This window comes from Oncorhynchus mykiss, chromosome 18 (genome assembly GCF_013265735.2).
Source record: "Oncorhynchus mykiss isolate Arlee chromosome 18, USDA_OmykA_1.1, whole genome shotgun sequence".
Lineage (NCBI taxonomy): Eukaryota > Metazoa > Chordata > Actinopteri > Salmoniformes > Salmonidae > Oncorhynchus > Oncorhynchus mykiss.
Genome location: NC_048582.1, coordinates 452,501 through 465,000, shown reverse-complemented (window position 1 = coordinate 465,000; position 12,500 = coordinate 452,501). Strand labels below are relative to the sequence as shown.

The 12,500-nt window shown below is 49.8% G+C and overlaps 1 protein-coding gene across 1 annotated transcript in view; it reads left to right on the top strand.

Moving 5' to 3' along the window:
* The window catches only part of LOC110519502 (cytochrome P450 27C1), a 24,464-nt gene that overhangs the window by 2,259 nt on the left and 9,705 nt on the right, over positions 1 to 12,500 (top strand). The window contains exons 2-5 of the mRNA XM_036951441.1: positions 593 to 783; positions 2,471 to 2,670; positions 3,127 to 3,336; positions 6,116 to 6,279. Coding sequence (XP_036807336.1) covers positions 593 to 783; positions 2,471 to 2,670; positions 3,127 to 3,336; positions 6,116 to 6,279 — 765 coding nt within the window. The remainder of the gene's footprint in view (positions 1 to 592; positions 784 to 2,470; positions 2,671 to 3,126; positions 3,337 to 6,115; positions 6,280 to 12,500) is intronic.

Here is a 12,500-nt window from a genome sequence, read left to right as displayed (position 1 = left end):
AGATCAAAACACAGGAATCACATTCTATTGGCTTATACCCCTAAACAGCAATCACACAGGATGTTGACAGCAAATCTCAGACAGGATGTTGACAGCACTCTTCACACAGGATGTTGACAGCAAATCTCAGACAGGATGTTGACAGCACTCCTCAGACAGGATGTTGACAGCACTCCTCAGACAGGATGTTGACAGCAAATCTCAGACAGGATGTTGACAGCAAATCTCAGACAGGATGTTGACAGCAAATCTCAGACAGGATGTTGACAGCAAATCTCAGACAGGATGTTGACAGGAAATCTCAGACAGGATGTTGACTGCAAATCCCAGACAGGATGTTGACAGTAAATCCCAGACAGGATGTTGACAGTAAATCCCAGACAGGATGTTGACAGCAAATCTCAGACAGGATGTTGACAGTAAATCCCAGACAGGATGTTGACAGCAAATCCCAGACAGGATGTTGACAGCAAATCCCAGACAGGATGTTGACAGCAAATCCCAGACAGGGTGTTGACATCTAATCCCAGACAGGATGTTGACAGCTAATCCCAGACAGGATGTTGACATCAAGGTTCCTCTCTCTCCCCAGATGGAACACTCTCAGAAGTATGGGAAGATCTTTAAGTCTCGTTTCGGCCCCCAGCTGGTTGTGTCTATCGCAGGGCGGGATCTGGTTGCCGAGGTGCTGAGGACGGAGGGTGTGGCCCCGCAGAGAGGCAACATGGAGTCCTGGAAGGAGTACCGCGACCTGAGGGGCCGATCTACCGGACTTATCTCAGCGTGAGTCTGACCTCTGAACTACAACCTGTGACATCACCGGACGCAAAATGTTATACCCCCTTTTTGAAAGGAGGAAAATCTAGAAATGATTCACACGGAGAAGTAGTATCGACTTCAGTTAGTTGTAATGAATATTTTTGTGTAAAATCATCAACGATGTACACAGGAACTAAACAACGAGACGTTTGACAAGTGAAGAGCTCGTACATATTGTTCCGTAAAACCAGTCATGGCATGTTTCCATTTCAATGTATTCTTATTTGTTACTTAAAAAAAAAAAAATTGACAAAAGCTCTGTAGAAGGCCGACACGTAAAGCTCTGAGGAAGGCCGTGAGGCCGACACGTAACGCTCTGAGGAAGGCCGACACGTAAAGCTCTGAGGAAGGCCGTGAGGCCGACACGTAACGCTCTGAGGAAGGCCGATACATAAAGCTCTGAGGAAGGCCGTGAGGCCGACACGTAAAGCTCTGAGGAAGACCGTGAGGCCGATACGTAAAGCTCTGAGGAAGGCCTTGAGGCCGATACATAAAGCTCTGAGGAAGGCCGTGAGGCCGATACGTAAAGCTCTGAGGAAGGCCTTGAGGCCGATACGTAAAGCTCTGAGGAAGGCCGTGAGGCCGACACGTAAAGCTCTGAGGAAGGCCGTGAGGCCGATACGTAAAGCTCTGAGGAAGGCCGTGAGGCCGATACGTAAAGCTCTGAGGAAGGCCGTGAGGCCGATACGTAAAGCTCTGAGGATGGCCGATACATAAAGCTCTGAGGAAGGCCGTGAGGCTGATACGTAAAGCTCTGAGGAAGGCCGTGAGGCCGATACGTAAAGCTCTGAGGAAGGCCAATACATAAAGCTCTGAGGAAGGCCGTGAGGCTGATACGTAAAGCTCTGAGGAAGGCCGTGAGGCCGATACGTAAAGCTCTGAGGAAGGCCTTGAGGCCGATACGTAAAGCTCTGAGGAAGGCCGTGAGGCCGACACGTAAAGCTCTGAGGAAGGCCGTGAGGCCGACACGTAAAGCTCTGAGGAAGGCCGTGAGGCCGATACATAAAGCTCTGAGGAAGGCCTTGAGGCCGACACGTAAAGCTCTGAGAAAGGCCGATACATAAAGCTCTGAGGAAGGCTGTGAGGCCGATACGTAAAGCTCTGAGGAAGGCCATGAGGCCGATACGTAAAGCTCTGAGGAAGGCCGTGAAGCCGACACGTAAAGCTCTGAGGAAGGCCGTGAGGCCGACACGTAAAGCTCTGAGGAAGGCCGTGAGGCCGACACATAAAGCTCTGAGGAAGGCCGATACATAAAGCTCTGAGGAAGGCCGTGAGGCCGATACGTAAAGCTCTGAGGAAGGCCGTGAGGCCGACACGTAAAGCTCTGAGGAAGGCCGATACATAAAGCTCTGAGGAAGGCCGTGAGGCCGATACGTAAAGCTCTGAGGAAGGCCGTGAGGCCGACACGTAAAGCTCTGAGGAAGGCCGTGAGGCTGACACGTAAAGCTCTGAGGAAGGCCGTGAGGCCGATACGTAAACCCACTGTTCCTAGGGCCGTCATTGTAAATAAGAATTTGTTCTTAACTGACTAGTTAAATAAAGGTCAGATAAATATCCCTCCTGATTGCGGGAATCTTCCCAACCGGGATTTCTGTGAAAACCTTTTAGTTAGTTGTCTCTTGACCACCTTCTCTCCCTTTTATCTCTGCAGGGAGGGTGAGGACTGGTTGAAGATGCGTAGCATCCTCCGTCAGCTGATCATGAGACCGAAGGACGTGGCTCAGTTCTCTGACGACGTGAATGCTGTGGTGGAGGACCTGGTGAAGAGAGTGGATACGCTGAGGAGCCAGCAGTCAGACGGACTCACTGTACTCAATATTAACGATCTGTTTTTCAAATACGCAATGGAAGGTGGGTAGTGGGTACAGGGAGCATGGGTAGTGGGTACAGGGAGGATGGGTACCAGGAGGGTGGGTAGTGGGTACAGGGAGGGTGGGTAGTGGGTATAGGGAGGGTGGATACAGGGAGGATAGGTAGTGGGTACAGGCAGGATGTGTAGTGGGTACAGGGAGGATGGGTAGTGGGTACAGGGAGGGTGGGTAGTGGGTACAGGGAAGGTGGGTAGTGGGTACAGGGAGGATGGGTACTAGTCAGTTGTCACTCCAGTATAGACTGCTGTATCTGTTTGGACTCTGTGGGAAGTCTGTTATTGAGGGTGCAGAACTCCTTTACAGGTGTGGCAGACATCATTTCCATTTGTCATATCAGCTAAACTAAAACTAATAAACCACAACTTTCTAGTGTTCTTTTTTTTTCTATTTTTTTCTATCTTCAAGTTAATTTACCTTCCTCCTCTTCTTCTCCCAGGTATGGCAGCCATCTTGTACGAGGACCGTCTGGGCTGCTTGGAGAATGAGATTCCTCAGAAGAGCCAGGACTACATCGCAGCCCTGCACCTGATGTTTAGTTCCTTCAAGATGACCATGTACGCCGGGGCCATCCCCAAGTGGCTCAGAACCGTCATCCCCAGACCCTGGGAGGAGTTCTGCAGCTCCTGGGACGGACTCTTCAGTTTCAGTACGTTTCCCTGATGCTGCATTTCCACTGGTTATTTACCACCCGGTGTTTTGACCTTTAACAGCCTCAGACTGGTGATTTACCACCCGGTGTTTTGACCTTTAAAAGCCTCAGACTGGTGATTTACCACCCGGTGTTTGACCTTTAAAAGACTGGTGATTTACCACCCGGTGTTTGACCTTTTAAAAGCCTCAGACGGGTGATTTACCACCCGGTGTTTTGACCTTTAAAAGCCTCAGACTGGTGATTTACCACCCGGTGTTTTGACCTTTAAAAGCCTCAGACTGGTGATTTACAACCCGGTGTTTGACCTTTAAAAGCCTCAGACTGGTGATTTACCACCCGGTATTTGACCTTTAAAAGCCTCAGACTGGTGATTTACCACCCGGTATTTGACCTTTAAAAGCCTCAGACTGGTGATTTACAACCCGGTATTTGACCTTTAAAAGCCTCAGACTGGTGATTTACCACCCGGTGTTTCACCTTTAAAAGCCTCAGACTGGTGATTTACAACCCGGTATTTGACCTTTAAAAGCCTCAGACTGGTGATTTACAACCCGGTATTTGACCTTTAAAAGCCTCAGACTGGTGATTTACAACCCGGTGTTTGACCTTTAAAAGCCTCAGACTGGTGATTTACCACCCGGTGTTTGACCTTTAAAAGACTGGTGATTTACCACCCGGTGTTTTGACCTTTAAAAGCCTCAGACTGGTGATTTACCACCCAGTGTTTTGACCTTTAAAAGCCTCAGACTGGTGATTTACAACCCGGTGTTTCACCTTTTAAAAGACTGGTGATTTACCACCCGGTGTTTGACATTTAAAAGTCTCAGACTGGTGATTTACCACCCGGTGTTTGACCTTTAAAAGCCTCAGACTGGTGATTTACCACCCAGTGTTTTGACCTTTAAAAGCCTCAGACTGGTGATTTACCACCCAGTGTTTTGACCTTTAAAAGCCTCAGACTGGTGATTTACCACCCTGTGTTTTGACCTTTAAAAGCCTCAGACTGGTGATTTACCACCCGGTGTTTCACCTTTTAAAAGACTGGTGATTTACCACCCGGTGTTTTGACCTTTAAAAGCCTCAGACTGGTGATTTACCACCCGGTGTTTGACCTTTAAAAGACTGGTGATTTACCACCCAGTGTTTTGACCTTTAAAAGCCTCAGACTGGTGATTTACCACCCTGTGTTTTGACCTTTAAAAGCCTCAGACTGGTGATTTACCACCCGGTGTTTGACCTTTAAAAGCCTCAGACTGGTGATTTACCACCCGGTGTTTTGACCTTTAAAAGCCTCAGACTGGTGATTTACCACCCGGTGTTTTGACCTTTAAAAGCCTCAGACTGGTGATTTACCACCCGGTGTTTGACCTTTAAAAGACTGGTGATTTACCACCCGGTGTTTGACCTTTAACAGCCTCAGACTGGTGATTTACCACCCGGTGTTTGACCTTTTTAAAGCCTCAGACTGGTGATTTACCACCCGGTGTTTGACCTTTAAAAGCCTCAGACTGGTGATTTACAACCCGGTGTTTGACCTTTAAAAGCCTCAGACTGGTGATTTACCACCCAGTGTTTTGACCTTTAAAAGCCTCAGACTGGTGATTTACCACCCAGTGTTTTGACCTTTAAAAGCCTCAGACTGGTGATTTACCACCCAGTGTTTTGACCTTTAAAAGCCTCAGACTGGTGATTTACCACCCGGTGTTTGACCTTTAAAAGACTGGTGATTTACCACCCGGTGTTTGACCTTTAAAAGCCTCAGACTGGTGATTTACCACCCGGTGTTTGACCTTTAAAAGCCTCAGACTGGTGATTTACCACCCGGTGTTTGACCTTTAAAAGCCTCAGACTGGTGATTTACCACCCAGTGTTTTGACCTTTAAAAGCCTCAGACTGGTGATTTACCACCCGGTGTTTGACCTTTAAAAGCCTCAGACTGGTGATTTACCACCCGGTGTTTTGACCTTTAAAAGACTGGTGATTTACCACCCGGTGTTTGACCTTTAATTAAAAGCCTCAGACTGGTGATTTACCACCCAGTGTTTGACCTTTAAAAGCCTCAGACTGGTGATTTACAACCCGGTGTTTGACCTTTAAAAGCCTCAGACTGGTGATTTACCACCCGGTGTTTCACCTTTTAAAAGACTGGTGATTTACCACCCGGTGTTTGACCTTTAAAAGCCTCAGACTGGTGATTTACCACCCTGTGTTTGACCTTTAAAAGCCTCAGACTGTTCTGACTGCTGAGAGCTACATTATTGAGGAGAAATGTCTCACCTACACTCTTAGAACAACATCAAATGCTACTTCATCTGTCTCCATAGGAGAACCCTTTGTAGAACCCTTTTGGGTTCCAGGTAGAACCCTTTCTGGGTTCCAGGTAGAAACCCTTACACAGAGTGTTCTACATGGAACTCAAAATGATTCTACCTGAAACCCAAAATTATTTTTTACCAGGACCTGAAACCCAAAAGGGTTCTACCTGGAACCAAAAGGGTTCTACATGGAACTCAAAATGATTCTACCTGGAACCAAAAGGGTTTACACGGAACTCAAAATGATTCTACCTGGAACCAAAATGATTTTTCACCAGGATCCATAAAGGGTTATCCTATGGGGACAGACGAAGAACCCTTTTCAAACCCTTTATTTCTCTGGATAAGAGCGTCTGATAAATGACTCACTTGTGAATGCATGCATGTAACCCAATACTGTTGTTCTGGACTAGAGATGAATATGTTACCATAACCCTCTCCCCCCCCCTCCCCCCCAGGCCAGATCCATGTAGATAAGCGTCTGGGGGAGATCCAGGATCTGGTGTCCCGAGGAGAGACGGTGAAGGGGGGGCTTTTAACTCACATGCTGGTGACCCGAGAGATGAACCTGGAGGAGATCTACGCTAACATGACTGAGATGTTACTGGCTGGGGTGGACACGGTGAGCAGTAGGGGAGATGTTACTGGGGTGGACACTGTGAGCAGTAGGGGAGATGTTACTGGCTGGGGTGGACACGGTGAGCAGTAGGGGAGATGTTACTGGGGTGGACACGGTGAGCAGTAGGGGAGATGTTACTGGGGTGGACACGGTGAGCAGTAGGGGAGATGTTACTGGCTGGGGTGGACACGGTGAGCAGTAGAGGAGATGTTACTGGGGTGGACACGGTGAGCAGTAGGGGAGATGTTACTGGGGTGGACACGGTGAGCAGTAGGGGAGATGTTACTGGGGTGGACACGGTGAGCAGTAGGGGAGATGTTACTGGCTGGGGTGGACACGGTGAGCAATAGGGGAGATGTTACTGGGGTGGACACGGTGAGCAGTAGGGGAGATGTTACTGGCTGGGGTGGACACGGTGAGCAGTAGAGGAGATGTTACTGGCTGGGGTGGACACGGTGAGCAGTAGAGGAGATGTTACTGGGGTGGACACGGTGAGCAGTAGGGGAGATGTTACTGGGGTGGACACGGTGAGCAGTAGAGGAGATGTTACTGGGGTGGACACGGTGAGCAGTAGGGGAGATGTTACTGGCTGGGGTGGACACGGTGAGCAGTAGAAGAGATGTTACTGGCTGGAGTGGACACGGTGAGCAGTAGAGGAGATGTTACTGGGGTGGACACGGTGAGCAGTAGAGGAGATGTTACTGGGGTGGACACGGTGAGCAGTAGAGGAGATGTTACTGGGGTGGACACGGTGAGCAGTAGGGAAGGGTTAACCCAGCTACAACGTTTCTCTCCCTCCTGTTTTGTCCCCCCCCCCCCCCCCATTCTGTTGGTTGGAGCCCCCCCCCCCATTCTGTTGGTTGGAGCCCCCCCCCCCCCCCCCCCGTGTGTGTGTGTGTGTCCCCATTCTGTTGGTTGGAGCCCCCCCCCCGTTTGTCCCCCCCCCCATTCTGTTGGTTGGAGCCCCCCCCCCCCCCCCCCATTCTGTTTGAGCCTCTCAGGGGGTGTTTAGTCTTGGTTCCCACCAGACATCTCCGTGTGTGTGTGAACTGTGTGTATTGCAGAGACTGCCAGAGTGTGTGTTGTGGGATGTCAGATTAATGTGACGTGTCAGTGAGAGGTGGCCTGGGGGGGGGGGGTCACATCTTGGCAGGAGGGTTGGGTTTGCAGACTGCCTCTGTCCAGCCTCTACTCAGCTCCTCTCAGCTCCTCCTAGCTGTAACAGTGTGTTATGCTCTGGGAGGTGGAGGAGGGTTTAAGCCCTGCAGAGAGGCTGTCATATGATTCCCCCTGGTTGCCAGGGGTGTTGCCAGCTGAGGAAACCAAGCGAAGGATCAAGCCTCTGATCTTCCGTCCCTCCTTCTGTCTGTGTGTCCTCGCTGCGACGCTGACCTCAGGATGAACCCTGCTAGTGAAGGCGTTTGGAGGGAGGGAGGGAGGGGGGGGGGGGATGGTTGTGAGAACAAAAGGTCTAGCCCCATTTTATACCTGGTTGTAACATGTGTCCTTTGTCCTGATCTTGTCCCATTTTGTTTTAGACTGGTGTAGATGTTTTTAAAAGTTGCATTGTGATCTGATTGCGATCAGATCTTCCTGACCACCTCCGAAGGTAATCAGATTGTGTCTGGATATCAAGTGTAAACAGATCTGGACGGTCAAACCATTTGGAATCATCGTTATACCGCCAGGTCAAACCATTTGGAATCATCGTTATACCGCCTGGTCAAACCATTTGGAATCATCGTTATACCGCCAGGTCAAACCATTTGGAATCATCGTTAGACCGCCAGGTCAAACCATTTGGAATCATCGTTAGACCGCCAGGTCAAACCATTTGGAATCATTGTTATACCGCCAGGTCAAACCATTTGGAATCATCGTTAGACCGCCAGGTCAAACCATTTGGAATCATCGTTAGACCGCCAGGTCAAACCATTTGAAATCATCGTTAGACCGCCAGGTCAAACCATTTGGAATCATCGTTATACCGCCTGGTCAAACCATTTGGAATCATCGTTATACCGCCAGGTCAAACCATTTGGAATCATCGTTAGACCGCCAGGTCAAACCATTTGGAATCATCGTTAGACCACCTGGTCAAACCATTTGAAATCATCGTTAGACCGCCTGGTCAAACCATTTGGAATCATCGTTAGACCGCCAGGTCAAACCATTTGGAATCATCGTTATACCACCAGGTCAAACCATTTGGAATCATCGTTATACCGCCAGGTCAAACCATTTGGAATCATCGTTATACCGCCAGGTCAAACCATTTGGAATCATCGTTATACCGCCAGGTCAAACCATTTGGAATCATCGTTATACCACCAGGTCAAACCATTTGGAATCATCGTTATACCGCCAGGTCAAACCATTTGAAATCATCGTTAGACCGCCAGGTCAAACCATTTGGAATCATCGTTAGACCGCCAGGTCAAACCATTTGGAATCATCGTTAGACCGCCAGGTCAAACCATTTGGAATCATCGTTATACCACCAGGTCAAACCATTTGGAATCATCGTTATACCACCAGGTCAAACCATTTGGAATCATCGTTATACCGCCAGGTCAAACCATTTGGAATCATCGTTATACCGCCTGGTCAAACCATTGACTTTATGGCATCAATAATAGACTCAAAATTCTAAAAATATCCTTCAAATAATTTGCATACAGGGAGGAACCAGGATATCTGGTCACCATGGAGACACGGTGGACAACATACAGGGAGGAACCAGGATATCTGGTCACCATGGGGACACGGTGGACAACATACAGGGAGGGACCAGGATATCTGGTCACCATGGAGACACGGTGGACAACATACAGGAAGGAACCAGGATATCTGGTCACCATGGAGACACGGTGGACAACATACAGGGAGGGACCAGGATATCTGGTCACCATGGAGACACGGTGGACGACGTACAGGGAGGAACCAGGATATCTGGTCACCATGGAGACACGGTGGACAACATACAGGGAGGGACCAGGATATCTGGTCACCATGGAGACACGGTGGACGATGTACAGGAAGGAACCAGGATATCTGGTCACCATGGAGACACGGTGGACAACATACAGGGAGGAACCAGGATATCTGGTCACAATGGAGACACGGTGGACGATGTACAGGGAGGAACCAGGATATCTGGTCACCATGGAGACACGGTGGACAACATACAGGGAGGAACCAGGATATCTGGTCACCATGGAGACACGGTGGACCATGTACAGGGAGGAACCAGGATATCTGGTCACCATGGAGACACGGTGGACAACATACAGGGAGGGACCAGGATATCTGGTCACCATGGAGACACGGTGGACGATGTACAGGGACGAACCAGGATATCTGGTCACCATGGAGACACGGTGGACAACATACAGGAAGGAACCAGGATATCTGGTCACCATGGAGACACGGTGGACAACATACAGGGAGGGACCAGGATATCTGGTCACCATGGAGACACGGTGGACGACGTACAGGGAGGAACCAGGATATCTGGTCACCATGGAGACACGGTGGACAACATACAGGGAGGGACCAGGATATCTGGTCACCATGGAGACACGGTGGACGATGTACAGGAAGGAACCAGGATATCTGGTCACCATGGAGACACGGTGGACAACATACAGGGAGGAACCAGGATATCTGGTCACAATGGAGACACGGTGGACGATGTACAGGGAGGAACCAGGATATCTGGTCACCATGGAGACACGGTGGACAACATACAGGGAGGAACCAGGATATCTGGTCACCATGGAGACACGGTGGACCATGTACAGGGAGGAACCAGGATATCTGGTCACCATGGAGACACGGTGGACAACATACAGGGAGGGACCAGGATATCTGGTCACCATGGAGACACGGTGGACGATGTACAGGGACGAACCAGGATATCTGGTCACCATGGAGACACGGTGGACAACATACAGGGAGGAACCAGGATATCTGGTCACAATGGAGACACGGTGGACGATGTACAGGGAGGAACCAGGATATCTGGTCACCATGGAGACACGGTGGACAACATACAGGGAGGAACCAGGATATCTGGTCACCATGGAGACACGGTGAACAACATACAGGGAGGGACCAGGATATCTGGTCACCATGGAGACATGGTGGACAACATACAGGAAGGAACCAGGATATCTGGTCACCATGGAGACACGGTGGACAACATACAGGGAGGGACCAGGATATCTGGTCACCATGGAGACACGGTGGACGACGTACAGGGAGGAACCAGGATATCTGGTCACCATGGAGACACGGTGGACAACATACAGGGAGGGACCAGGATATCTGGTCACCATGGAGACACGGTGGACGATGTACAGGAAGGAACCAGGATATCTGGTCACCATGGAGACACGGTGGACAACATACAGGGAGGAACCAGGATATCTGGTCACAATGGAGACACGGTGGACGATGTACAGGGAGGAACCAGGATATCTGGTCACCATGGAGACACGGTGGACAACATACAGGGAGGAACCAGGATATCTGGTCACCATGGAGACACGGTGGACGATGTACAGGGAGGAACCAGGATATCTGGTCACCATGGAGACACGGTGGACAACATACAGGGAGGGACCAGGATATCTGGTCACCATGGAGACACGGTGGACGATGTACAGGGACGAACCAGGATATCTGGTCACCATGGAGACACGGTGGACAACATACAGGGAGGAACCAGGATATCTTGTCACCATGGAGACACGGTGGACAACATACAGGGAGGAATCAGGATATCTGGTCACCATGGAGACACGGTGGACGACGTACAGGGAGGAACCAGGATATCTGGTCACCATGGAGACACGGTGGACAACATACAAGGAAGGACCAGGATATCTGGTCACCATGGAGACACGGTGGACAACATACAGGAAGGAACCAGGATATCTGGTCACCATGGAGACACGGTGGACAACATACAGGGAGGGACCAGGATATCTGGTCACCATGGAGACACGGTGGACAACATACAGGGAGGAACCAGGATATCTGGTCACCATGGAGACATGGTGGACAACATACAGGGAGGGACCAGGATATCTGGTCACCATGGAGACACGGTGGACAACATACAGGAAGGAACCAGGATATCTGGTCACCATGGAGACACGGTGGACAACATACAGGAAGGAACCAGGATATCTGGTCACCATGGAGACACGGTGGACAACATACAGGGAGGGACCAGGATATCTGGTCACCATGGAGACACGGTGGACAACATACAGGGAGGAACCAGGATATCTGGTCACCATGGAGACACGGTGGACGGATAGGAGACTCGTTTTAATACCGTGTGTAGATACAACGGCTACGATGGGGGCACAATCAGATTGTGGATAAATTCAGTACAAGGAATGCATGTTAGCACCAGGTATAAACGAGGTGTGTGTGTGTGTGTGTGTGTGTGTGTGTGTGTGTGTGTGTGTGTGTGTGTGTGTGTGTGTGAGAGAAAGGGATAGAAAGAGAGAACAAAAGCAAGGTCTCTCTGCGACATAATTACCGCTGTGTGGGAGGGAGAGAGAGAGAGAGGGAGGGGGAGAGAGAGAGGGAGGGAGAGAGAGAGAGGGAGAGAGAGAGGGGGAGGGAGGGGGTTAGGAGAACAAAAGCAAGGTCTGTCTGTGTGACATAAGAACCGCTGTGTGGGGGAGAGAGAGAGATGACTACAAAGGGAAGGAGATGGAGGGAGAGAGAGAGGGGGAGGAAGGGAGGGAGAGATTTGAATAAAGGAACGAGGAAATGGAGAACTGAGATTAGAGGTAACTTGGAGAGGAGACGAGGAAACAGGGACAGTTGAATAGTTACAGGAGACATTAGGAGACATTAGGAGACATTAGGAGACATTAGGAGACACTAGGAGACATTAGGAGACATTAGGAGACACTAGGAGACACTAGGAGACATTAGGAGACATTAGGAGACACTAGGAGACACTAGGAGACACTAGGAGACATTAGGAGACACTAGGAGACATTAGAAGACATTAGGAGACATTAGGAGATACTAGGAGACATTAGGAGACACTAGGAGACACTAGGAGGCATTAGGAGACACTAGGAGACACTAGGAGACATTAGGAGACATTAGGAGACACTAGGAGACATTAGGAGACACTAGGAGACACTAGGAGACATTAGGAGACACTAGGAGACATTATGAGACACTAGGAG